The following is a 25570-nucleotide window of genomic DNA, read 5'->3' on the forward strand; positions in this document are numbered from 1 at the left end:
TTCCTCCTCCCCTCTCTGCCTGTGAATTGCTCTTCTAAAAATAAAGGGTATGACAGAATTTCTGTATTGTATGACAAGAGAAGCCCTTCAGTCATTTGCAGCTGAGAAAAGCAAATGGCAAGCTTTCTCACAGATGACATTTGGAACTGTTATTAGCACTACAACGTACGGGCTAAATTCTGCTCTCCCTTGTACCACTGTAATTAGGGGAAAATGGCACTGAAATCAAACAGGCTATTCCTTGTAGTTCCCACTAAAAGCAAGAATGGAAGCTGCTTCCTGCAGAGGTATTTATTTTTTTTATTGCTGCCTCTTATCTTCCTCATTCAGTTTTCCCAGGCACACCTCCGCATACGATTTTTTTCCCTTAAGTTTCACTTGTAAATTACTAGGCGATGATTTTGGGGATGTGCATAAGCAAGGACTAGGATGGGCTGAGACCAGCAAAATTTAATTGCATTTGTATTAAGAGACGGGTTTGGATATAAAGCCGCATTTTCTTGTGAGCGTTTTAGTTATTTTAAGGAATGTTTTCCTCGATGCATTTGACTGCTCTGATTTATCCAGTACCGAAAAATAATGCCCAATTGGCTGCAGAACCAACAGAGACAAAAATGAACATACACTGCCCTTTGGGAGATGTTACGCTGGATACGTGGCAGATAACTGCTGTGAGGAGAATAAATAACTTGGGAGACAGAAAATGTCACGAAAGCGCCTTTATTTTTCAGCCTATCTCAGCTTCCCTCTGCTTAGCAGGGAATGAAGGCTGGCGCAGTTATTTATTGTCTTATACGCAGCGAGGTGGACAGCCTGAATCTGTATTCATACCGACGGGTGGATGTATGGCTTTACCAGCACCAGAAAAGCTTAAATGATTTTGAGAAGGAGCTGGGTAAGTTTATGAAGATTATTTATGAAGAAATCGCTCGCTGCACACCGATCGCCAAGCTTCAGCCAGCGACCCCCAGCCTCTTCCATGGCACTGGAGGAAGGTTTGTCACTGCGTCACCTCAGCAATTTGCAATGTCTGCTGCTCGTGGATGCTTTAGAGGGAGGGTAAGCCGAGCAAACACAGCACCCAGCTTTTGTGGGGACATCCCTCCCTGACTAAAGCAGCAGAAACATCACGTATCACGGTGTGCACTCGCAGCGACAGCACTGTGGCTGCGTTAGGCGAGACGTGAGGCTCTGCTTTCCTCCCTGAGTACCCCAACGGAGGGCAGAAGTGATTCTGTGACAGGGGATAGTGCTTAGTGACACTCAGGCCTGATGGCGGCCATGACAGCGCCCCCCTCCATTTCCCCCCTCCCTCCCTCCCATCCGGGCACCGCCATGGCGCCCTCCCAACGGTCACCGCCGCGGGCCGCGCATGCGCGGGGAGGGGGGGGGGCGAGTCCCTAGCGACGGGGCTTAAGGGAGGGGGGGGGGGCGGCCATGGCGGAGGGGCCGCGCTGTGAGGCAGAGCGGAGGCAGCCGGAGGAGGAGGAAGATGAGGATGAGGAGGAGCAGGAGGTGCCCGTGAGTACCCGTAGGGGGGTGTGGGGAAGGGGAAGAAGGGATTTGAGGGGGGTTTGGGCTGTTTTGAGCTGGTTTCGGTGGTGTTTGGGGGGTGGGCTGGGGGCTGCTGGCTCTGCCCTGCTGAGGGGATGGGGACACGACCCCCTCAGGGCAGTGTGTGGGGGGGTCTGATCCTTCTCCTCTGCTTCCCTTGGAGGGAAGGAGCTCGGGTACTTTGTGGGGGCAAGGGGGGAGCCCTGGAGATCCCCCACATCCCACCCTCTGGGACCGGCATCTTCCTAAATTTGCTCGTTTTGGGGACTTTGGGGAGCTGCCTGTGATATTTGCATGGTTGTGGCACCTGTGGGTACCTGTCCCGCTCTCTGCTCGGTGCTTTGAAGAAGCAGAAAGGGCTCGCGGCACCCGCACGTGTCCCCACGTCCCAGGCTGTTGGGGAGCAGCTGATGTTGAGTGCTTGGGGCTGGAGATTTTTATGTGTGTCACGTCCCAAAATGCGTACGAGGAGAGGTATAAAGGATCAACACCAACGTAAAGCTGCAAGGATCTCGTGGTCATCACTCCAGAGCTTCACCCTGGAGCTCTGAAGGACCTCCGAGGTGCCACCACCGAGTGACAACCCGTGGTAGGTGTCAGTGATTTTTGCAGGCATAGGATCATTAAGGTTGGAAAAAACCTTCCAAGATCATCTGGTCCAACTGTCAACATTCCCTGGGAAGAACTATGGATTGGTACAGCTTCCCATCTTATCAGAAAAATGAATAGAAACTAAAATAAAGAGTGGAGGCAGTCATGTGAGTAAGTTTTGTACAACCAAAGGGAAGTTTTTTGCACCGTGATTGTGTGTTTTTGTATATATTTTATCAGAAATGAAGTTAATCTGAACGCTGATTTACAGATGGACAAGTCTCATAGTTTAATTTGTGGCACCCAGTTGTATATGATGGTTGAGACCAGTGGACTTGCGTCCTGCTCCTTATCTTATCTTCATAGTATTCATCATAGCTCAGTTCATTCTGACCCGTTTTGGGTTTCATGTTTTGTTGTTTCGCAGTGGCCAGTGCTTCCTTCTCTGCGTTTGTTTAGCTCTGAGGATTAATTGCTGCTCTGACAACCAGAGCTCAGGCCTGGGAATACCAGATGGAGCTGAGCCAAGCCTGTTACCGGAGTGCTACCTCTGCTGTGGGTCGAGGGGATGCAGGTACAGGTAGGCAGGAGGCCAGCTGGACCTTCTGTTTGTCCCAGCATGGTTGCTCTTACACCTTTTATTGCACATTTTTGTTGCAAGAGATTCTTTGTCACTTGACTGTATAGATAAAATAGAGGCTAATGCTGAAGACCCATGATTGTAAGCTGTAATACCTAGGGCTGTGATTTCGTGAGTGCCACATAAATCAGGAAATCTACACCAAGAGAAGTAACGTGCTGCTGTGTCCTGGTTGCTTCTTGTCGGTGCTGTCTGTTCTGATAGACAAAAATCAATGCAGGTAGGCAGTGGGCTGTTAACTGCGTTCAAAACTGTCTCAAGAAACATGTAGACAACTCTTACCTCAAGTTTTTGCTTGCTGAAGAGAAGCTGGGGCTGTATCTTCCTGCTGAAGTGCCAGTTTCTGATGATTTAAAGATGTTACGGAACTGCTGGCATTGAATGAGAGAAATTTCTGAATGAGAGAAAATTCTGTCACCAATGTAGTGCTCCTTTTTCCTGTTTATGCTATTGTTTTATCAATGAAAACAGTTTGGTTTTGGTTTGGTTTTGATTGTGAGGATGATTGCAGCAAAGTTTTTGATCCTCAGTTTAGTTAAACTTGTGTATTGCAACTAAGATCCAATAGGATCAAGGTTGTGATTCGTGCTCTTAAGCACTGTGTATTAGTGCCTCTGTAAAGTCTGTAAAGTCCATCGTTGATCATTAGAAATACTTATTTTTTGCTTTTTTAAGATAAGTAGAAACATCGTATTAGGGTACATCTGACAGAGTACCTTTTATTTCAGTGATAATTTAGTATGGAAGCGATAAAGGAATGAGCATTTTCTTAAACCTCAGATGACAGATAATACTTTCAAGAGCTGTAACCTGTTATCTACACAAAAATCTAAAACTTGGGGATATGAGTGGCGTTTTTACTGATGCAAAGCAGTGAATGTAGAGAAGTTGTTGACCTCTACTTAAAAGCATTCAGGAACACTTCATGCTGGAGTTAAAATTTAGATAGTAAGCAATTAAGGGATTTTTTTTTTATATGAATGGTGCTAAGATGGTTTAGCTGCTGTATGCGAAACGAGCAGCTCTGAAATCTCAGGTAGATGCTTGAACTATTTAATTCAAATAAAGACAAAATGCAGAAGAGCTTGATGCTTGGAGGAAAGTTTGTTCTGATTATTCGCTGTGAGATTACTGAGGAGGCTGTAGCGGTGTTAGCTGATGTCAGGAACTCGGTGTGTTCTTGTACTTGTAAATCCAAAATAATTAGTTTGGAATTAATAGGGCAGTCCATGTTCAGTGCCAAAGAAGTGGGATAACATCATAATTTCGTGTACATCTTCCTTAACCCTCAGTGCCTGCTCAAAGGGCTTATGGGCTGGCTGCTTGCTGGGCTCTATTAAAGAGTAAGTAAAGTGTAAGTAGGAGCTGGAGGCACCTGCGTGTTCCCTCTTCTTGGCCTCACCAGGTCCTGTCACCTTTTTTTGCCACCACAGGAGAGGTGAACAGAGTCATCCGAGTTCCCTGGAGGCCTCCAGGAGGGTCGGGGCTGGTGGTGCGTGAGGAGAGGCAGAGGAGGCTGGGTTTGTTTGACCATATCCAGATGGATATGAAATTAGTCAGAAATGACTAATTTTGCCCCTGTCTTTTTGGGACAATCCATAAATCTGTTGATGCTATAACCCTGCCTGTAAACTCCTATTTTTAAAAGATTCACAACGCTGTGCTAGCAGCCTCTGCAGTGTCAGTGCCTATTGTGGAAATACGCAGATTATCTCCCTTATCATACCTGACAACACCAAATCATCGTTACATTCTTCGAATCCTATTCCTGAAATCCATATTACTTCTAGGTAAGCTCACAGATGAAGCTCCAGTACTAGAGAATTTGCAGACCATGGGGATTTTGCTGTTGGTTTCAGTTGCTGCACGGAAACGCTGACAATTTTCAGCAGCTCGTGGTACCGGGCTTCTGGCCAAGACCAACTCTGATGTAAAAACCTATTCTGCATTTGAATGAGGAGCGAGACTACCTTATACTTACACACCAAGCAGGTTTGATACGGGCTACAAAACCACGACAAATTGTTGGGTTGTGGTGGAATAGCTGTGTTTCTGTAGCATTCATGGAGTTCTGCCTTTGCATGCAGCCTTTGAAGTGCTTCTGCATGGCAGCTGCTTTGCTTTTCCTTGATTATTTATTACCAGCTGATAAATACACTGTGGAAGGAGCAGGGCAGGTGTGAGAAAGCGTGCCCTGTGTTCTTCGTGTCCTGGCAAAACCGTTTCTTTAATCCTCAGGCATGGCTGGGTCTGGTGGTGTGCTCACACCTCGCTCCCTGTGGCTCCCTAGGCAGGGAAAAAGCTGTGGAAAACCAGAATCAGGTATGGTCTGTGACCACTTAGAGCATTTACAGCTCCTCCCAGATAAAACTTGAACGTAAACTAATGGATAAATGTGAACAAGGATCTTTGGTACCCAGCACAAATTTTGCAGCAGTGAAGAAACTTCCAGTGAAAGGATTTCAGTCATAGATGCTCTCAAAAATCAGTTCTGGATACAGATGGTTGAATTGATATTTGTCTGAAATTGAATTGATATTTGTCTGAAAGAACTTGTCCAATTATTCATTAATTGTGTTTGCGTATTCTATGCTTGTTTCACCACGAGCAGCAGGTGATAAAAGCACAAAAATGCAAGAATTCGGAACAAACTGTTTGTAACTAATTGAAAGGAATTAAGAAAACATCCAAGGGTGACTTTTGTCGAGAAACAATTAATTTCAAACTCCCTGAATTAGTCTTTGAAAGGGTGAGTGATCCAGAAGCGATGTTGTTATGACTGTGTCTTGTCAGTGGGGTTTGTGATCTTGGGGTAAGCTCACGAAGTACACAGCACATTTGGAAGGCATTTCAATTGCAGCTCTTGATGTTTTTCCTAGCTTATTCTTATTCAGTATTTTCATTGATGAGTTAATTGCGGGATCAATGGTAAGTCCTTGAAAATAAGTAGCTAAAGCCATGCTGGGGAAAGTGACAAACGCTCTGGAAGATGGCATCAAAATGAGGAAAGTTCTTCAAAAAATGAAAGGGAATCCTGCATTTAGCAGTTTGAAATGTAGCAAAAGCAAGTTCAGAGTGGCTTCTGTCTCTAGCACTGTTATAGGATCACCGTAATTTGGTGCAGACACTTGCTGGTGTTGGAAGAGCTGCCCCTGAACCCCGCTGCTTGCTCTTGCTATGTTGATGACTTTGCAGCTGCGTGTTCAGCTGGGTAAGGAAACTGCAACACAGATTAATCCTGAATTAATCGGAATTAATGGTGATTTTTAGGAGGCAGTAATGAGATGAAATAAAGTAGTTTGAAGAAGTTAGAGTGTGTTTCCGATGTTTGGGGAAGATCTCTTTCTTCAAATTGCTCATCTAGGGCGTTCTTTTTCCTATGATCTTTGATGTGCTGTGGTCTATTGTAGGATATTTCTACTGGGGTATTTTTGGTGATCTGTGGGTCGGCATAAAATAAGCAGAAACGAGTCTGGATATCCAAACTTTCAGTGGTCCAAAACTTTCCTCTTTTTTCCTACAAGGCGTGCTGTCTTTTTTCCCACAAAGCACGCCAAGCAGGAGCTGTTCCTGCCACGCACGTCAATGGCACTGTGGGGCGTGGGGGTGGCTGGGCTTGGGAAGCTTTATTTTCGCCTTTTCCTTCTCATTATGTGTTTAGCAGCACAAGCTGACTTTTGGATCGCGGGAAGAAAAAGCTGGTTAAATTTTTCTTCATTTGAATTCAGCTATGCGGAAGCCCTCCGAGATGATTATACTCATTTACTCAATCCCAACTCTTTTTTTTTATTTTTGCTTGCAACTGCTTCGTTATGTGCCCTGGTACACAGAGTGCTAATACATGGCAGATCTGTTCCATTGTAGCGTTACTTTAATATTGCTTTCTGCTATGAGGATTAAAACCGAAATAATGAATCAGAAAGTGCTGTTTGCACTTTCCCTTCCCTCCAGCTGGTAACACGCGAGGTCCGAGTGACTTGGCTGGCTTTGAAAAGGAAAGAGCATTTCCCTCGTGGAGTTCTGCTAATGTCATGTCAAGCTTCTCTAAAAAGTGATGCTAAATGCATGGCACAGCTTTACGCACGCAGCGACGAGGACCTCCTGCTGGTAAGCCTGTGGGTCTCCAGCCCTGAGCTGGGGAGTTTGCTGGGTGACAAAAAATAGGGTTGGGAGATACCAGGAAAAAAAAATCCTGCAGCATGGGAAGTGCTTGACTTCAGGAAGCTTTCCTTGGGGTCCTGTTGCTTCGGTACCTCGAGCATCATTGACTTTTGATTCTCTTTAATTTGGAAAAAAAAAGGAAATGTGTGGCTGTGGATGTTTGCAGTTGTGTAAAAATTTCTTTTTCTGTCTTTGAGGGAAGTTTTAAAGGTGCAAATTCATGAAATCTCCCCAGAAAAGCTCTGACTTGTTTGTGTCAGAGTAACTAACGGTTTGTAGGACCCCGATAACTCTTGATGGATGTGATTCTTTTGGAGACAGATGTGCAGCTGAACTATTTAAATAGCAGCAGTGGAATGGATAAATGTATGGATAATGGATAAATGGCTTCAGTGGGTAGCCTCATGCTGGGCCAGTAGGGTTGCTCCTTGATTTGTGGACCTTTTGACTTGTAGGATGGCTGGTTTTCCAGGGGGATTGCCTTCCAGGACAAATCCATCAGTTACTGACAATAACTGTTTGTTTCACATGGGGTATCTTGGGTGCTATTGATGTCTTCTGAAGAGCGTGTCTCAGTGGAGAACTCCTTACTATTTATATTCCTTTCCCAGTGGTCCTGCTTCATTTTTTCCTCACGTTCAAATTCTCTTCCTTCCCAGCCCTGGGTACTTTTGCAGAAAGATGAATGATTTATGGGCATTTTGATAAGAAGTGGTGTCAGCTGGAAATCAGAACTGGGCACCTGGATAGAGCAGGGGACCTGCAGCGAGTGTTTCTGGCTTTTTTGTCTCTTTTTCAGTTTGCCTAAACAAAAAAGGTACTTTTCTTGTTTGGATCAGGGAGGTGCATAATGAAAATAATAATGTTTTATAGAAAGGGACTGCAAATATCCCTTCTCTGTAGCTACAGTTTTTATGTTGATGCTGTAGTGTCACCGTGACAGTGACAGCAGTTCCCATTGTAATACCGTGTGCTGTTAAGGTGTATCATTATTTAATTGTGATTAAAACAAAGTTTTCCCTTATTTCACGTTCTCATTTCATGCTTTAATCTCTTGGGCTAGTGATATGCTAAGTGCTTCTCTTTTTGACTCTTATAACAGGAAGGCGCAGAGCATCAAACAGGAGCTGTGTGTGCTGTTGTGGTCATACCACGCTACTCGGGGCTCAGCTCTGGCACTGATTTGTGGTGGTGTTGTATACATTAAGGTCTCCATGCCTAGTAAAAACAGGATAAATATTTATCATGTGCATTCTAATTAGTGCCAAGAATCAATGTTTGTGATTTGCACTGTGTAGGTCCTCTTGGCAATAGCAGTGCTGCTTTGGCTCCTTGCTCTCCTGGGTGAGCGATTGAACCTTAGGTAGTTCTGGGTTTAATTGTGCTTGGGATCTTCTAGGACATTACTATTTGTCCTAAATGCATCAAAACTCATTCGTACTTTCACAATTTTTGAAACTTTGCCGCTTGTCTTGTGGCATAGTGACCAAAATGCATCACTCCATGTGCACTGAAAAAGAAAGAGGGTTAAATTCAGATTGTGTCTGTAAGAGTTAATGAAATTGTCACCTTGGTTATATTTTCTTTAGGTTGTCAGACAATTTTTTTTTATTTTTTTAAATCTTTGTAAGCAAGTTAATCAGCGGGCTTCAGGAGGTGAAGGATTCTCCTTGTGTGAAGTGGTTCCAGTGGCACGTTTGTGGGAAGCCTGCAGAGCAACTGCTGGGGCATAGAGAGAGGATTTTAATGTAAGTGGCTGGCAGGTATACAAACAGTGAAAGGATTTGGAGAGGATTTGCTCGCTGTAGGCTAAAGAAGGTTATTTTAAAGAGGAGCCCTCGCTCAACTAGCCACGCGGAGCATAGCTAAATAAAATCAGGACCTATTTTTTGGGGAATTGGTTTTCGAAGCGCAGTGTGGGGCCCCCTACCTAACGCTATTAATTTCCAGCGAGATGAATAAAGTCGCCCTTTGTTGAAGATGCAGAATCAAATTTTCAATAACAGGCCTTAATTAATTTACCAAATAGCTCCTGGATTATTTAGCATTCGGAGCTGTTGCCACGCACACTTCAGCGCCACTTCTTTTAATGACTTCGAGTGGAGCGAACAATAAAAACTAGGGGAATGCAACAGCGATTGAATATATGCATACAGGCTACAATTATTACCTTTAGTCTTGACACAAAGCCCAGGCAAACCCTTTTTTTTTTTTTTTTGTGCAGGGAATTAATTTGGAGAGGTGTAGGAGAGCTGCTCCTCCCTGCCTGTGCCCCCAGGACAGCAGGGGCTGGAGGTGCTCCGTGTGGGTAAGGCTGGACAAAAGACTGTGACCACTGCCTTCACCTTGTGGTTTCTGCCAGGCTGAGGCTTGGTTCCATCCCTGTGGATCACGGAGCTCCTGGCAGCTCTAATTTCAGAGCTGTTAGCTCTGGGAGTGGGGAGCTTCATCAGCATTGCAGCGATGCTTTCAGGAGAAGCTTCTTTTTTCACGTAAATCTTCATTTAAGGTGCAGTAACGTGGAAAGAAAGTCCTCATCACCAAGAATCAACAGCTCTCTGTTGAGTGCTAAACGCAGCCAAAAATATTCTCGCTGTTCCAGGTAATTTTGGGGGTGCTGACCCACCCAGAAGCTCCACGTGGCTGTGAGCTGTCAGTGCCATGCTGCACACCTGCAAAGGAAAGCTGCATGTTTTTGGTTTGGTGCTGCTGCTGCGTGGAAGAAAGTGCCGAATGGTGCTGAATTTTGGCAATTATTCTCCTTCCTAAAGCTAAAAATTGTGAGATTGCTGCGTGGAGTTGAGGTCTGTGTGGTTGCATCTGGAAAAGATGCAGAGGTGTCGCCCCAGAGTTGTTCTTTAAATGTATGCATTTGAGTAAGTGATGTATTTTAAAGGAAAAATAAAATAAAATTAAAGGTCCCCCTGAGCAAACTCTTTAGAGGCAGGAGAGGTTCAGATCTGCAGGTTCCCAGACTTGGTAGAGGTGGCAATGTGCCCTTCCCTGGAAGTTTGGCTGCCTGGTAATGGGGATTTAGAGGGAAGACGCAAATGCCTGTAGGTGATGACCCAGCCCAGTTTATTTTTTGTGGATGGACTGAAAGTGTTGGTGTGCTTTGCGTGAGGATCATCTTCAGCTGAGACTCTGTAGTAGAAAGTCGTCCCTCCTTAAGTTACAAGCAGTCACATAAAAAAATAAAAAGGTTTTTAAACCTTTTTTTCCATTTCCTTGCCAGCTTTTTGTGTGTAAGAAGAATTAAACAGAATCCAGGTGTAAATTTAGCTGATTTAGTTGGCATTATCCCTGTCTAAAGAAAGCAATCTCAAATACTGAACTTTCAGCATTTCTTTTGCAGTGAAGCAGGTCTGTGCTCTGGACTTTTTTTTTGCTAAGTTTGCGTCTGATCTCTTCCCTTATAACGTGATGAACGTCTTTATAATAGATTCCTCTGCTACCTCGTGGGAAAAGTGTTACAGCTGCTTTTCTAGGCAGAAGTCCAATTTAACTTCAGTTCACGTCCTCAGTCAGGTAGTGCTAAATTATAATACAGAGATCATCTTGCCGTTGCCTTAAGATATTTACATAAGTTGTCTTTAATAATTGAGTTTAAAAAACTTCTATCAATATTATCAACTGAATATAAATTAAAAGCCTTCTGTTTTTCTCAAAAATAATATAAGATAACGATAACAAAAATGGCTGTTGTTAATAAAACAGGAAAAATGCTGGAATGATTTTGGTCTAGACAGTGAGTTTAGGGTTGTGATTGACTCAGAGCTGCAAGTACGTGGGCTGGGAACGAGAGGTAAGTCTCTGGCCCTCAAAAATGAGTGGCTAATGTGCAGAAAATTACACTTTCTGTTGGGACTCCATGGAATTTTGTTTGCTGGCCAAATACATTGGGGTAGGTGCCTAACTTCCAGCATTGGGGATGTCTTGGCTATTTTGTATATTTAATTCTCCAGTCGCTTAAATATGTACACATGTTGAAAATCTGGCAATTTTCTGCTTTAAAAATGCATTTAAATTATTTTTTCTATTATTTTTTTTTTTTAGCCTATTGCAACAACTCCACCGCATCGTTGCTGGAAGGAGGAATCACTGAGCCAGAGCAGCAGTGAGACCCAGGCATCGGCTACCAGCGGGATCTCCCTGGGAGAAGCGATACGTCAGAGAACTGCCGTTAATCAGGTATTCGCCTTGTGCTTTTTTTGTTGTGGTTGAAGGTTAATTATGCGACTTAAAATAATATAAAGGGCTTTACTGGTATAATTTAGGCCCACCCTTCATGAAGTTCAGCATTTCTGTATCTTGGAACTGCAGAACTACAGGACTGCTGTGAAATCTGTCAAGGTGTCTAGCCTTGATCCAGGCTTGATCCAGGTGTAAAAAAAAAAAAAAAAAAAAAAAAAGGTAAAAAAAACCTTTTTTTTACATCCACTGTTCAAAACTGAGTCACCAGTAGTTGAGCTGAGAACATACCTGCACTGAGAAGAGTGGGGTGACCTCTGTTTTCTGTTTCCTGCTTATTAACTTACACAGATTATCCAGTATAATGTTTTCTGCATTGCAGCAGTGATGTGTATCCAGTTTGCAATTCACTATAATCCTGATCCTGCTACTTCTAAGTTGTCTGCCTCAAATACTGGATTTCTGTGTTAGCAGAGAGCCCTGCTGCAGTTCATATAAAGTGCAACTACTTCTAGTCCCTCGTTTTAATGACATGTTCTTGATTTGATTAAGGAGAATCGTACATTGTGATGCAGTAGTTCTGCCTAATGGATGTGCTGCTAAATATTTCACTACTCCAAGAAGTGCCTAAGATCACAGTTTTTCAGAAACAAAATTTCTCATCAACTCAGAGTTTTCAAATAGACTATAAAGAATCTTGAGCAAAGATGATAGCTTACAAAGTAAAATCCTGATGTGAAAAGTAGCTTTTAATACCTTAGCAGTGTTTGAAAAGGCAAAAGAACCTGCAACTATAAAGCAAAGATGCAACTTCAGCAACAACCGAGCTGCAGCAAGGTGCTGAGTTCGTAGCAGCAATGTGTGGATTGCATCTGGCATTGGTGGTTCAGTGGTAGAATTCTCGCCTGCCACGCGGGAGGCCCGGGTTCGATTCCCGGCCAATGCAGAAACGCCCAAAATTTTTGTGCCAAGAAGGCCAGGAGCATCCTGGCTTGCATCAGGAATAAGCCAGCAGGAGCAGGGAGGTGATCGTAGCCCTGTGCTCAGCTCATAGCCCTGTACTCAGGGGTCGTTGGACCAGATGATCCTGGAGGGCTTTTCCAACCTTAATGATTCTGTGCGCTCTGTGTACTTCTGCCAACTTACCAGGACACTTTCTTGCTTATATTAACGTATATATAATTATGTTATATACGCTCATGATAATGGTTTGCCTTAAGTCATTGTTATTCTTAAGTCTTTACACCTGCCAGGCCTGTACCTTTTCTATAATTAAAAATTATCCATTTAATTAACTCCCCAGTAATCCCAATGCAAATTCTTTAATGAAATACGTGAGTTGACGATGCACCTTTCCAATTGCACGTGACCTGTATGTCTTTTTCTATTAAAAAACAAAACGAAGGGTAGAACTCTCAGGCATTATCTGTGTGAACTCAACTTCTATAACTAGAATCTTTTCATGGAGCAGATCCTCTTGGGAGTCATCCTGCGGCACTTGAAGGGCAAGCAGGCGATCAGGCCCAGCCAGCATGGGTTTATGGAAGGCAGGTCCTGCTTGACGAACCTGATCTCCTTCTATGACAAAGTGACGCGCTGGGTGGATGAGGGAAAGGCTGTGGATGTGGTCTACCTTGACTTCAGCAAGGCTTTTGACACCGTCTCCCACAGCATTCTCCTCAAGAAACTGGCTGCTCTTGGCTTGGACTGGTGCACGCTTCGTTGGGTTAGAAACTGGCTGGATAGCCGGGCCCAAAGAGTTGTGGTGAATGGAGCCAAGTCCAGTTGGAGGCCAGTCACTAGTGGCGTCCCCCAGGGCTCGGTGCTGGGGCCGGTCCTCTTTAACATCTTCATCAATGATCTGGATGACGGCATTGAGTGCACCCTCAGTAAGTTTGCAGATGACACCAAGCTAGGTGCGTGTGTCGATCTGCTCGAGGGTAGGAAGGCTCTGCAGGAGGATCTGGATAGGCTGCACCGATGGGCTGAGGTCAACTGTATGAAGTTCAACAAGGCCAAGTGTCGGGTCCTGCACCTGGGGCGCAATAACCCCAAGCAGAACTACAGGCTGGGAGAGGAATGGTTGGAGAGCTGCCAGGCAGAGAAGGACCTGGGAGTGATGGTGGACAGTCGGCTGAATATGAGCCAGCAGTGTGCTCTGGTGGCCAAGAAGGCCAACGGCATCCTGGCTTGTATCAGAAACACTGTGACCAGCAGGGCTAGGGAGGTGATCGTCCCCCTGTACTCGGCTCTGGTGAGGCCGCACCTCGAGTACTGTGTTCAGTTTTGGGCCCCTCGCTACAAGAAGGACATCGAGGTGCTTGAGCGGGTCCAAAGAAGGGCGACGAAGCTGGTGAGGGGCCTGGAGAGCAAGTCCTACGAGGAGCGGCTGAAGGAGCTGGGCTTGTTCAGCCTGGAGAAGAGGAGGCTCAGGGGTGACCTTATTGCTCTGTATAAGTACATTAAAGGAGGCTGTAGCGAGGTGGGGGTTGGCCTGTTCTCCCATGTGCCTGATGACAGGACGAGGGGGAATGGGCTAAAGTTGCGCCAGGGGAGTTTTAGGTTAGATGTTAGGAAGAATTTCTTTACTGAAAGGGTTGTGAGGCATTGGAACGGGCTGCCCAGGGAGGTGGTGGAGTCACCATCCCTGGAAGTCTTCAAAAGACGTTTAGATGTAGAGCTTAGGGATATGGTTTAGTGGGGACTGTTAGTGTTAGGTCAGAGGTTGGACTCGATGATCTTGAGGTCTCTTCCAACCTAGAAATTCTGTGATTCTGTGATTCTGTGAAAGTTGAATTGGTAAGTGCTCTGCTTGTTAATCCCCAGTTACACAATGCAAACCACCTCTACTACACAGTGTCAGGTCCTGTATTGGCCCAGCATCCTGCAGAAGCATTTGTCTTCATTGGGGTTGTCGTTTTGAAGTGTGAGATTTCATTCTGGTTTGGAAAAATGTCTCCTGTATTTGTAGGATTTGGAGATGGAGCTCGGTTTGTGAGAAGTGATGGGAGGCTGGTGAGCAGGTAATAAATGCTGAGAACTCTGGCCATGGTGAGAACTGACAGTGGACTTTGGCAGTTCATTAGTGCAGCATAATTCTTTAACAACTGAGTATTTGTATAGAAAATACAATCTGGAAGCAATAGCTTCGCTATTTCAAAACTTAGGCTTTAATTCCTTGGAACAAATGTCTTGGAATTTTCTTGATGCACGGTTTAATCTCCCCACTTGTTCTTAGGAAATTGAGTCATGGTATCACCTTCCCCCAGAAGTGGATGCCAGCCGATTAACTGCTGCCTCAGAGACAAAGCTGGGCCTGACTTGTGATAGAAATGACCTGACAGAGTTCCCTACGCTGGAGGAAGGAGTACTGTCTGCAGCAGAAACATCCAGAAGGCAGTATCCTGGAGATAAGTCCCGTGGCTTACTGCTGGGTATGTTCAACACAGCATCATTAATCTGCTAAATGATTAGGATTTTACTTTTCCTTTTAAACCAGTCCTCAGCTTGGATTGGATTTGACTTCTTGTGAGAACTGGTGTTCACAAAATAAGTTCTGTGTAATTTTGTTGTCAAAGCCCGTCTTCAAAATGAGATAGAGAGCTTGTGTGCCTTCCCTGGGTCTTTTAATAGGTGAACTGATTATCTTTGTTCTTAGGTAAAACTGTAGTCTTGTTTTCCTGGAGGATTAACAATAAACTGTATTCAAGTTAGAAATTTTTGGGGTTCTTTTTAGGTGTTTGGGTATTCTCTGCATCTTTAAAATTCATATTAGTTTTAGTCATAAATCTTAGCTAACTTCATAACAGTAAAGTAGATGTAATTGATAATGTCAAAAACCTTTGTGTGAATGCTTGCACCCCTTTCTCATGTATTCAAGCTGCTGTATACTGCTTCCACCTTTCTCTGCTTATTTTGTTCCAAAGCAATCTCCAAATACAGTTTTAAAAAGTTTTCAATGGCCTTTTATAGAGGTACTGTATAAATGCTGCTGTTCTTTAATTAATTGGTACTTGTATTCGTTTGCAGATAAGAGGAAAAACTGAGGAATTTTAGCTAGAAGTACTGTACTGCTGCGACCCAAACTATCCAGATAAAGGGATTTGCCCATGTAGGAAGTCAGTATAACAAAGACTACAGGGAAGGGGATGGTAATTTTCAAAATGTCTGAGTAATTTGATGTCCACCCACTCACACTGTTGCACTCAGAGCCACCAACTTTTTAATTTTTTACCAGGTGGCCTAGCTAGGATGCACTAGCCTTTGTGTTACAGACCAGCTATCAAAACTATCAAGTTCTGGTTATGGGGTGGTGCCTTGCTGTATTCTCCTGTCCTCTTGGGCTAAGAGGAAAAGGCACCGTGTATATGAAATGCTGCAACCTTGTTGTCATCATCCTGTAAGAGCACAGGGTCTTCTGCTAATTAGCCTTCTGTTCTGGTCCTTGAACATGTGTTCACAACCAAACTCTTACTTCGTTCATATCAACATTAAGGATTTTGTTACAAGTCCTTAAATTTCTGTCTTAAAACGATACCTGTATTGGGATGTACTCCATTAAGGGTACATCTAATGTCTGTATTAAATTGGTCATTTGGGCCTTGCAGTGCTTTTTCAGTTGGTATGTTCTCTTCAGTACCGTTAATCATAGAGAAGATATGAAAGCTGTGTGCAGTTTATTGCTTTATTACAAGCATTGTCATTAACAATGCAGTTTCAAATACAAAAAACCTGAAGGCTTTTAAAGCTGATATGTCTGTGACCATCCAGAATAGTACACTGATGGTAAATAATTGGAGTTTTTGCATCAATTAATCAAATTAGCTATTAGTTTTCTGACATAATTTGAGGCTTTCTGGCTTGGTGTTTCCTCATACTTCAGCTTCTTGTTCTATTTGTTGTGGTTCACCAAGAAGTTTATTTTCCAGCCTTACTAATGCTGATGCAGCAATCTTCCAGACAATACATGTATAGTTCTGAGTAGCTAATGCATGATGTGGTTGGACACTGAATATATTTCATCCCTGATATGTGAATGAAGGACATTTTGAGTTCAGTTGTCCTCACCAAGCTGGATACTGGGAAAGATCACGCATGCAGTCGTTTCTAGCATCCTAAGTGAGAGAATCATTAACTGCTGATTCGTCCTGTATATGAAATAGTTCCTGCTGCATTTGAGTACAGCATTCTTCTGGCTGTATTCCTGTAGGACAGACCCATTTGTTACAACTCCCTTTTTCACAATGCATTTTTAGCTCTGCTAATACGCCATGAGCTCTCACATGAGGTATCCTGAGTGACTGATGGATTACTTCTGGTAATCCTAGTGGGGATTGTGCATCTCTTATTTGGCAGTCATCTTTATTTCTGACATAAAGGATCCAGGTTTTCTGTTTCTTTATTCTTTCTAATCTTATCTTATGAGATGGTTGTATTGTTTCCATGCCTGGAACTTGCACCAGCCTAGGCACTGATTTATTCATGGGATCACAGAACAGTTTGGGTTGGAAGGGACCTTTAAAGACATCTACTTCCACCACCACGGGGTGGTTCATTTTCTTATTTTCTTTCTGCATTGAGTGTTCAGATAAATGATATCTTTGTAGCAATAGACCATAATTTATAGCGTTTAATGTTCTATTAGTGGACCTAATTGCTAACACTTGCCTTTAGGTACAATTTATATTGCTGTCAGAAATATTTTCCAGTTCTAACGCCTCTGTTTTAGAGAAGATAAGCATTTCTGTTGCTTCCCTTCACATCTAATTGCCATGGTTTAGTTAGATTTATTTGAGAGGTTCTAAAATTTAATTTTTTACCTCTATTTATTCTGTGTTACATCGATTTTCATCCATGTGGAGTCAGAATATTCTGGTCCCTTCTGGTTCTGTGTTTTTTAGTTCACTGGCAGCAGTACATCTTTGAAACAGAAATCTTCTGCTAGTAACACAACATTATTCTCTGCATCTTAAGATGCAAGTGATACTACTATACTACTGATTTATTGAAGTAATTTATAATTATCCTCAAAATGGTGGAAACAAAGACTTTTGTTTTCAAATGATCCCCATTAATAATAGCAAACACATCTTTCACCCAACAAGAGAAACTAATCACTCTTGGGAGTGGAGCCAACCTTGATTGGATCCATTTTTCTTTATTGCCTTTATTTGCTTGTATTTGCTCTTTTTTTAAAAAAAAAACTTTGAGTTTCAGCTATGGCAATTAATTTATAAAGCATATTAGACCTTGGGCCATCAACAATGGCATGAAATTTAACAAGAACTGTTGGATTTTATGCTTGAGGTGGAGTAATGCTGGATATAAGTATTGATTGGGAGACAAGTGTCAATCAAGCATCAAACACAGCAGAGCCATACACTCAAAAGAGGTCATTCTCCTGCTGTGTTCAGTGTTGGTGCAGCCTCACCTTGAATGTTGCTTGCAGCTCTGGGCTCCACAACGTAAAAAAAGAAGTGAAGGTCCTTGAAAATGTCCAGAGGAGGGCAGCAAAGCTGGAGAAAGGGCTGGGATGCTTGTCCTGTGAGCAGAGGCTGAGGACACTGGGTTTGTTAAGCCTGGAGTAAAGGAGATTGAGGGTGACCTCTTTGTTTTCTGCATTTCCCTGAGGAGGGGAATTAGGGAGGTGCTCATCTTTTCCCACCAGTATGTATTGACAGAATGCATGGGAACAGCTCAGAGCTGCACCAGGAGAGGGTCAGAGTGAACATTTGGTAAATCTTAACTGAGAGGGTGGTTAGATGCTGGAACAGATGTCCCAGTGAGCTGGTGGTTGCCTGTGCCTGTCTGCCTTTAAGTCATTCATTTAATACTCCTAATGATATGTTTTTAATTTTTAGGTCAACCCCGCAGAAATCAGAGAGCTGGACTTGATCTTTGTTGGCCCTTTCCACCTGAAACTATTCTATCTTTTCCTTTTTGCGTTTGCACACTTAAAACAAAAAAGTAAAGGTAGAGCTAGGTAGTGTGTAGTTAACCATACCCATATAGAATCATCGAAGCATTCAGGTTGGACGAGACCCGTAAGATCATTTAGTCCAACCTTTAATATTGTATAAGTGGTTTATTTTCCTTTTCTGTGCTACCTATGGCAGACACAATTAGCCAAGACTAATTACCCAGTTACTAGTTACCCAGGCTAGAACGGTTTCCTTGCTTACCTTACCTAATTATTGCATTATTTTTCATTTATTGCATTTCTGCTTCCTTACTCACCCCAGTTACTATGTTCAACCATCGTTCAGCAGTCCCCCAGCCATGCTTCTTGTCCATCGGTTGCAATGCTCCTGTTGCATTTAGGTGTAGAGTTCTGCTCTTAAATGCTGGTTCTTTCATCAAATTTGATCATGTGCTGCATGTTTAACTTCTGGCTTTCAGAATTAGCTTTGTCTCAATTCCAATCAAATATTGTGGTGTTAGTTTTCCCTGTGCAAACCTTTGTGGGTCTAGATGATGTAACTAAGTTACAGGATGTTAACTTCTTGCGTGCTGATAGCACTTATTTTTCTTTGTTTCTTTGCTTCCATGGCACCCACCTGGACTTCTTTTATGCATATCCTTGCATACGCTTCTTGGAAACGCATTTCTTAACAATGCTGTTACTAAGCCTGAAGTGTTTCTCTTTGTACTGATATCCCTCAGAGGATCACTCTGCAAAATCAAGTGTTATCCACCTGTTATGTTATTATATTTCTGACTCACTTTTCCAGGATGTCGCTGAAATTGCTGAATAAAGCTGCTTCTAAGGCTGGTTTCACTACACCATCTTTTTTTGTTCTTTTCATAAACAAACAAAATAATTTTAGGCAAATAGCATGATTGCTTGCGATATTTTTAAAATAAGCCTCTGTTGCTTCCAGTTTAGGGCAAGTTCAGCTTGCAATTTGCTGTTCCTATACCTGCTTGTATGCATGTTGCTTTTCGGGGTTGTTTGTTCTGAAGTTAAACAACTGGCTCAAAGGGATGGTGTTGAAAGTGCCTTGGGAATAGCCTGACAAATGGTGGCTCTTAAGGGTTTTGTGAATTCAGCAGTGAATAGACGTGGAATTCTGTGAAGAAAGCCAGGACAGAAGATGACATCTACCTGCAAATGCAAAATCTGGGACAAACTTAGCTTTGGTAGAAGTAATACATCTGTTGAAGGAACAGGAAAAATCCTGTGTGATACAAAAGCATAAAGTAATGACCAGCACATCTTTTTCCTTCCTAGAAACTTCAGGTAGCTTATTGTAAGTCCTGAACTTAGACTTTTGCCAAGATACAGTTATTATATTGCTTTTGGTCTATACTGAATGCTAAACCATTTTGCACTAAGCTTTTCTTCTTTCTCTAAGTATTATGTTAGCAAGATGAAATGAGGTCCTGTTCTACCGTAACAGCACAAGCAGAAAAGCTGGTATGGCTGAATTAGTTGCTGTGGATTTGGAGTGACTTCTGAGATGTTTTGGAATCATGTTCTTTATGAAGCAAAAAGCACTCCTAGCGATCTCATGTCTGGGTGTACAGGTAACATCTCACTGCAATGTATACATAAAGTGTCTGGCTAGAGTTAGGTAATACTGAATAACCCCCCTTTTTTGTTTTGCCATGTGCGAAATTCAGGTTTAAGTCAGATATTAGATAGTAGAAGGTCACTGTAGGTTAGGTGTGCTTTATTTTTGACTACATCCTTGGTGTAGGATTAGTGTATTTAGCATGCTGTATAGCTTTTTTTCCACATTAATGTTGTTTGCAGAACTAGAAACCTTTTTATCAAGAAAAGTTTCCTGTTATTTGTCAAAGTTTGTTTTTAAATGGAGGAGGAAATAGAAAGCATAAGGCTTTTTAACATGATACTTCAAGATCTAAGAATTCCCTATGCTGCTGGCATCTTATTTACTGCTTTCTAGAGTGTGTGCCAGTAACCACAGCCTTTCCTTATATATGCTTAAATTTCCAGATCTGAGAGGGAAGGGAGCAACGTAAGCTATAATACTAATGTATTCCTTTCTCTCTTCAGAAGGTGTTCTGAATCACCTTTTGGTGGTGGAAAGAAAAATCACAATGACAGTTGCATTGAAAGTGCTCCTGCTACATTGTGGAACAGATTGACAAAGCCAAGAAGGTTTTGTTTTTGTTTTGCCTTCCTTTTTTATCTTCCACAAATGGCAGTTTGACTCTGGCATTCAGAATTGTCAGCAGGCTGTAAGATAAAGTAGCATGCCCAGCTTTGCTTGTTCAGTGAATTCAACTGTGAGGAAGCTTTTGACCTTCAGAGCGACAGCAGGAAGAATTACTGTTTTGACACAAGATCCTCGAAGTGTGTTGTACTGACGTCACTTGCTGCTTTAAGCATCGAGCACCTGCTTCTCTGCCTGCAAAACCTAGGTTATGCCGGGGTGTAATGAGCCCCCAGATCATTGTAAGCAACCAAAATACGATAGCAATGATCCTTCTCCCTCTAGAATAAGTTACTGAAAAAAGAGTTTGTGTGCTGAAAGATTAGAAAAGGTTTAAAAAAACAAAAAAAAAAAAGAAAAGAGCTGGAAGGGAGAGAACATTTGACATGGATGGAGTTACATTGTATAAAATATTTTTAGTTTTGTAGCCCCAGTTAAATGTGATTTATTTAACTCCATAAGGGTGCTTCTATGGGTTGCTGCAGGGGGCAAGCTGGAGGAGAGGGTTTCCACTGAGGATGCAACTGTGCTGAATCACAGCTGCTCCTTCCCCTTCTTTTCTCTTCCCCTTTTTTTCATCCTGCCTGGCCTCATCGGTCGAGTGCTGCCTCAAGGCACTGAGCTCCAGCACCCTTCTTCTGAGTGAAATTCTGGTGGCTGTGCAAAAAAAGGAGGGGGAAATGCATCCCTGGGCTGGGGTGGGGAGACTGGGGTCGTCCCTTCTTGGGGTTTGGTTTCATTGTTTTAGGTGGAGGTGGAGAACTCGGGGTCTCTTGTTTAGGATGATGTATAAGAAGCGGAGAAGAGAGAATTAAAGCAAAAAAATAGCGGTTGAAGTTATTAATGATCTATCTAAAGCAAGCACTCCGGAGTATCTTATCATCTGGGTTTGCATAGTTTTGGTGTTTTATGTTGAGTTGTTATTATATATTGTCCGCTGAACTGAAATCCTCTTAACTACCAAATTTCTGGTCTTACGTGCATACATACAAATGTGATTGAGTCACCGGTAATCTTCTCTTTGATTACACTAACGAGATCTAGCTCTGACAGCCTTTTGTGGTGAGGCGTGCTTCTCTGATCACTTGGCTGTTTTCTCTGATCCTCTGATGATATCTTCTTATCTTAGGGGTATCTTCTGAGTTATGGTTATCAGGACCTGCAAATGCCACTTCCACAGTAGCTTCAGCAAAAGGTTGGCAAGAGTAGTCCTTGTTACTACTTAGCAACAGTTTTTCTCCTTGTATATATATTTAGAAAACACCTTTGCAATTTAGGGTACAGTAATAGGCTGGGCTCCTGTCCTGGCTTGATGATTATGACCCCAAGTCATCCTCTAAGGTAGCCCTCGACTCTGTTGGATTTGCCAGGGTGCTTTGTCCCCTGAAATGTATGGCTGGACTTTGGTCATATAAAGATCTATACCTATATAAAAATCTATATGTATGTATTTCTGGGCTCTCCAGTACAAAAAAGACAGGGATCTCCTGGAAAGAGGCCAGCAGAGGGCCACAAAGATGATACGGGGCCTGGAGCATCTTCCCTGTGAGGAAAGGCTGAAAGGCCTGGGGCTGTTCAGCCTGGAGAAAAGAAGACTGAGAGGGAACTTATCAATGTTTATCAATATCTGAAGTGTGGGAGACAGAGGCCAACGTCTTCTCAGTGGTTTGTGGGGGCAGGACAAGGGGTAATGGCAACAAAATGGAGCCCAGGAAGTTCTACACCAACATATGAAAGAACTTCTTCATGGTGAGGGTGACGGAGCGCTGGGACAGGCTGCCCAGAGAGGTTGTGGGGTCTCCTTCTCTGGAGATATTTAAGGCCCGTCTGGATACCTATTTGGGCAACCTGCTCTAGGGAGCTGCTTTGGTTGGACCTGATGAGCTCTGGAGGTCCCTTCCAACCCCTGTAATTTGGTGATTCAGTGATACCATTTGCCATGGTGCGATGCCAGGTGACCAGGCCGCCCTGTAGTGGTGGTCTCTGCTGTGAGATATTTATTGCTCGCAAATATCTACCTCATCCTTGTGCCTCTTCTGTAAGAAAGTAGGGATTTCTAGGGGCCAGGGTTTGGGGTAGGACCGGGACGAGAACGACCATTGAAGGGGCTGACTGGATGCAAACCCTTGTAGGGAGGATTTCCTGTTTATAACTCCGCTTGGAGAATGGTAAATAATTTTTCATCAGTTTGAGTACGAGGTGGAATTTCTCAGCACAAATATTGAGTGGTACTTAAATTTGTGTTGATATAATATATCTTCAGAGCATTGATTTATCAGCCAAATATTGTGACTTAATGGTGTGTGTGTGTATGCCTATATGCACATTTATTTTATCAATACGTGTGTAGATGCATTAAAAGTTGTTTGGCAGGATCTATTTTTGACGGCTTTTGACAGCTTTTTTTCAATTATTTTTTGGTTCCCTCCCTCATAGTCTTTTTTGTCTCTTCATTTACAATGACAGCACACCCAGGCTTTATTGTGCAGGGAGCTTTTTTCTTTAATCACTTCTGATTTTCAGTTTAGCTTGAAAATACATTTTCATTCAAAGTGAAGAAGTTAAGCTGAAAATTGAGAGAGCTTATTTTCCTCCTCTATTGTATGACTAAAAATAAGATGCCAGCTCTGAGAACATGAAGTGTATCATGATGGGAGATGACAAGGCTAATTCAATAACTACGGTTACTATTTCCTTTGTTCGCTAATATTTTAAATGCAAAACAAGATTTGGGAGGAAAAAATGCATCTAATACAGCTAAGATAGTTTGGATTCCAACTTGCTTAATGTTTCTTAAAATAAATGGTTTTGCATTTTTAATGCAATTCTGTATGCAAGCTATCTGTGGTCAGTCTACTGTCTCAGAATTTTCAAGAATAATCAAAATTAAAAACAGTAATTTGAATGAATATATACTAAACATAATAAATGGTGGATTAAATACATTGTATGTTTCCAGTTAGTGATTGGGAATAAGAAATCTAATGTGCAGAATGTATTTGGTTCTAAACTAATATCAGCCACTGGAAACAAAGCTCGTTGTTTTCCTTAAAGCTGTAAATAACGTTAGAGATTACATTGAAATGAATCAGTCTCCTGTTCCGTGATTTTAAGTCATGATTCAAATTGTGATTAAAACCACGTAAATACAAAACAACCCAGTACATTTGGCCACAGTCTTGGTTGAAGCCCCGAGGCACTATTTGTAGCAAAAAGACATCCTTGGCCTTGTTCCTTGCTTAGTTGGATCTTGCTCCCTCTGTGCTGATGTTGTCAGTGTTGTTTTCTCCTTTTTGCTGTTCTGCCTACTTTTATAATGGGTGTGGAAGGGTAAAACATTTTATCAGCCTGTTTGGCACAGGTGCTTACCAGTCTGCGTTGGAACCTCTTCCAAATGCTTTCTCAGGTCCAGTTGCTCAGAAGTAGCTCGTTATATGTTCCCCCACCTTTATGATACAAATCCTCCTGTTCCTATAAACATCCAAAAAAGCAGGTAGCGTATCTTTTCATTCCTGTTTGGTATTGCAAATAATTATCATGAACGTGCAGTGGAATGGTTGCTAGTGCAATGCATTTATTTAATCAAGTAGAGGAGAGAGTTTAGCTTTGAGGAGGTACTGGGTGCTAGAAAAACAGACTCCTCACTTAAGTTGCTGTAGCATGTTTGTGCCATCTGTACAACTGATGCTAAGGTACAAATTTGGCTCCTTCTAGGAGACGTTAGGCTTGCCATGTGGTTGAGATAGCTGCTGAGATAAAAGGGAATTTCTGAAAGAAACTAGCAATCTATTATTGTTATTGTTCTTATTATGGCTGCTGATGGGGCTGGAGTAGGGGGCATCCGTATTTGGATCCAGCTTTGCTGTGTGATATAAAATTATGTCTACTCCTTTAATCGTGCTCTGATTATGTAATGTTCTAAAGTAATTAAAAAACATTAATTGTAAATATTAAATTAAGAATGACTCAAAGGTCATCTTCTGGTCAGATACCACTCATCAGGTGATGTAATAGAGGCTGTGGAAAGCCTTGGGATAAAGCTGATGTAATGTTAAAGTTTTATTCTTTTTGTGTAATGGTCATCTTATCTGATGTGATTACGCTTCTGTAAGTGATCCAGAGTATAGCTGGTCTGCGATGGTTGGAAACTAATGAACCTAATTGGAGTCAATGTGAACTCTGATTCTGAAAGTCAGATTGTTGATGACAAATTGCTTTTTTTTTGCTTAAAAAAATCTGTTTACTTATCATTGAATTGGAAGTAATTGTTTTGCTTCTTTCAAAACGTGTATGTTGTCATTTACTTTTATCAAATGCAAGCTTACAGTTGTTTGTATTCTTGTGTTATAAAACACTTCCTTTTGTTTTTGTAAGCAGTGAATTAAAAAGGTTGGAAATGCCAAATACTTCAAACAACAAAGAAATGCATGATAGAACCTAAAACTTACTGCTAATGGCAGTAGACAGTGGTGCTAATGTAATTGTGATAACTCAATTTTACTATTACTTGCATCTTTAAATCCTAAAGAAAAAAAAATATGGCCTTTGCTGGAAGCAGAACTTAGGAAAAAATGGCAACTGGAGAAGACATCACTGGAGCTTCTCTTCTTTTAAAGGAATAAATGGTGGTCTGGGTAGCAGCCCTGTGGATGTCCTCCCATGTACAGACTGCAAGGAAATCACTAGAAGAGATGCTGGCTAATGAGCAAAAAAGGATAGGGATTTGCACAAAAGGAAATTTAAGGTTAAAAGGGTAAGTTAGAGATGTCAGTGTCATGTAGCATTTTGAGATTGGTGAGAGGAAACCTTTGAGTTTGGTACATAAGAAAAGCTAAATTTAATGCATAAAGGAATATGCTTCAGCAGAGTAAATGATGGGGTTACATCATCTTGACTGCAGTTAGCACGTTTTTGAGTTTGAAAGCTGTGTTAGTTGGCAGGGCAGTTAAATAGGGATTACCTTGCAAACTTTGACTGCTGTGTTGTTGTTATTTTTAAAAGATATTCAGGACAGTCAATTCTCTCCCTGTCTTCCCCTGCTGACGTATTCAACACAAGGCCGGAGGTTTTCAGATGAGACACTTCTCCAGCAATCAGAAGTGGATTTTATTCCTTTAAGGTAGGAGACAGTTACCTGGTGTTATGACAGAAATCAACTTTTCTCCTGAGTGACCATAAATTGTCCTGTCTTTCATAATTAAATAATTACCATTTTATGGTCACAGAAACAAATAACAAAGATATATGGTTGTTT

The 25570-nt window shown here is 42.3% G+C and overlaps 1 protein-coding gene, 1 long non-coding RNA gene and 1 other non-coding gene across 9 annotated transcripts in view; 2 read left to right on the plus strand and 1 right to left on the minus strand.

Annotated features, from left to right (window-relative positions):
- Window positions 1–1386: 1386 nt before the first annotated feature.
- The window catches only part of ALMS1 (ALMS1 centrosome and basal body associated protein), a 68035-nt gene continuing 43851 nt past the window's right edge, over window positions 1387–25570 (plus strand). For all 7 annotated transcript variants that reach the window (XM_068679523.1, XM_068679527.1, XM_068679524.1 and 4 more), the window contains exons 1-4: window positions 1387–1521; window positions 11003–11137; window positions 14376–14571; window positions 25318–25435. In XM_068679523.1, the coding sequence (XP_068535624.1) occupies window positions 1438–1521; window positions 11003–11137; window positions 14376–14571; window positions 25318–25435 (533 nt within the window). In that variant the 5' untranslated portion in view covers window positions 1387–1437. The remainder of the gene's footprint in view (window positions 1522–11002; window positions 11138–14375; window positions 14572–25317; window positions 25436–25570) is intronic.
- LOC137855412 (uncharacterized) lies at window positions 2226–3971 on the minus strand. Its single transcript, XR_011095711.1, has 2 exons — window positions 3068–3971; window positions 2226–2982 (listed from the first exon to the last, which is right to left on the minus strand). It is a non-coding gene; the product is annotated as an uncharacterized lncRNA (long non-coding RNA).
- Window positions 12013–12083, plus strand: TRNAG-GCC (transfer RNA glycine (anticodon GCC)). The gene has a single exon. It is a non-coding gene; the product is annotated as a tRNA-Gly (tRNA).

Source organism: Anas acuta, chromosome 4 (assembly GCF_963932015.1).
Source record: "Anas acuta chromosome 4, bAnaAcu1.1, whole genome shotgun sequence".
Taxonomy (NCBI): domain Eukaryota; kingdom Metazoa; phylum Chordata; class Aves; order Anseriformes; family Anatidae; genus Anas; species Anas acuta.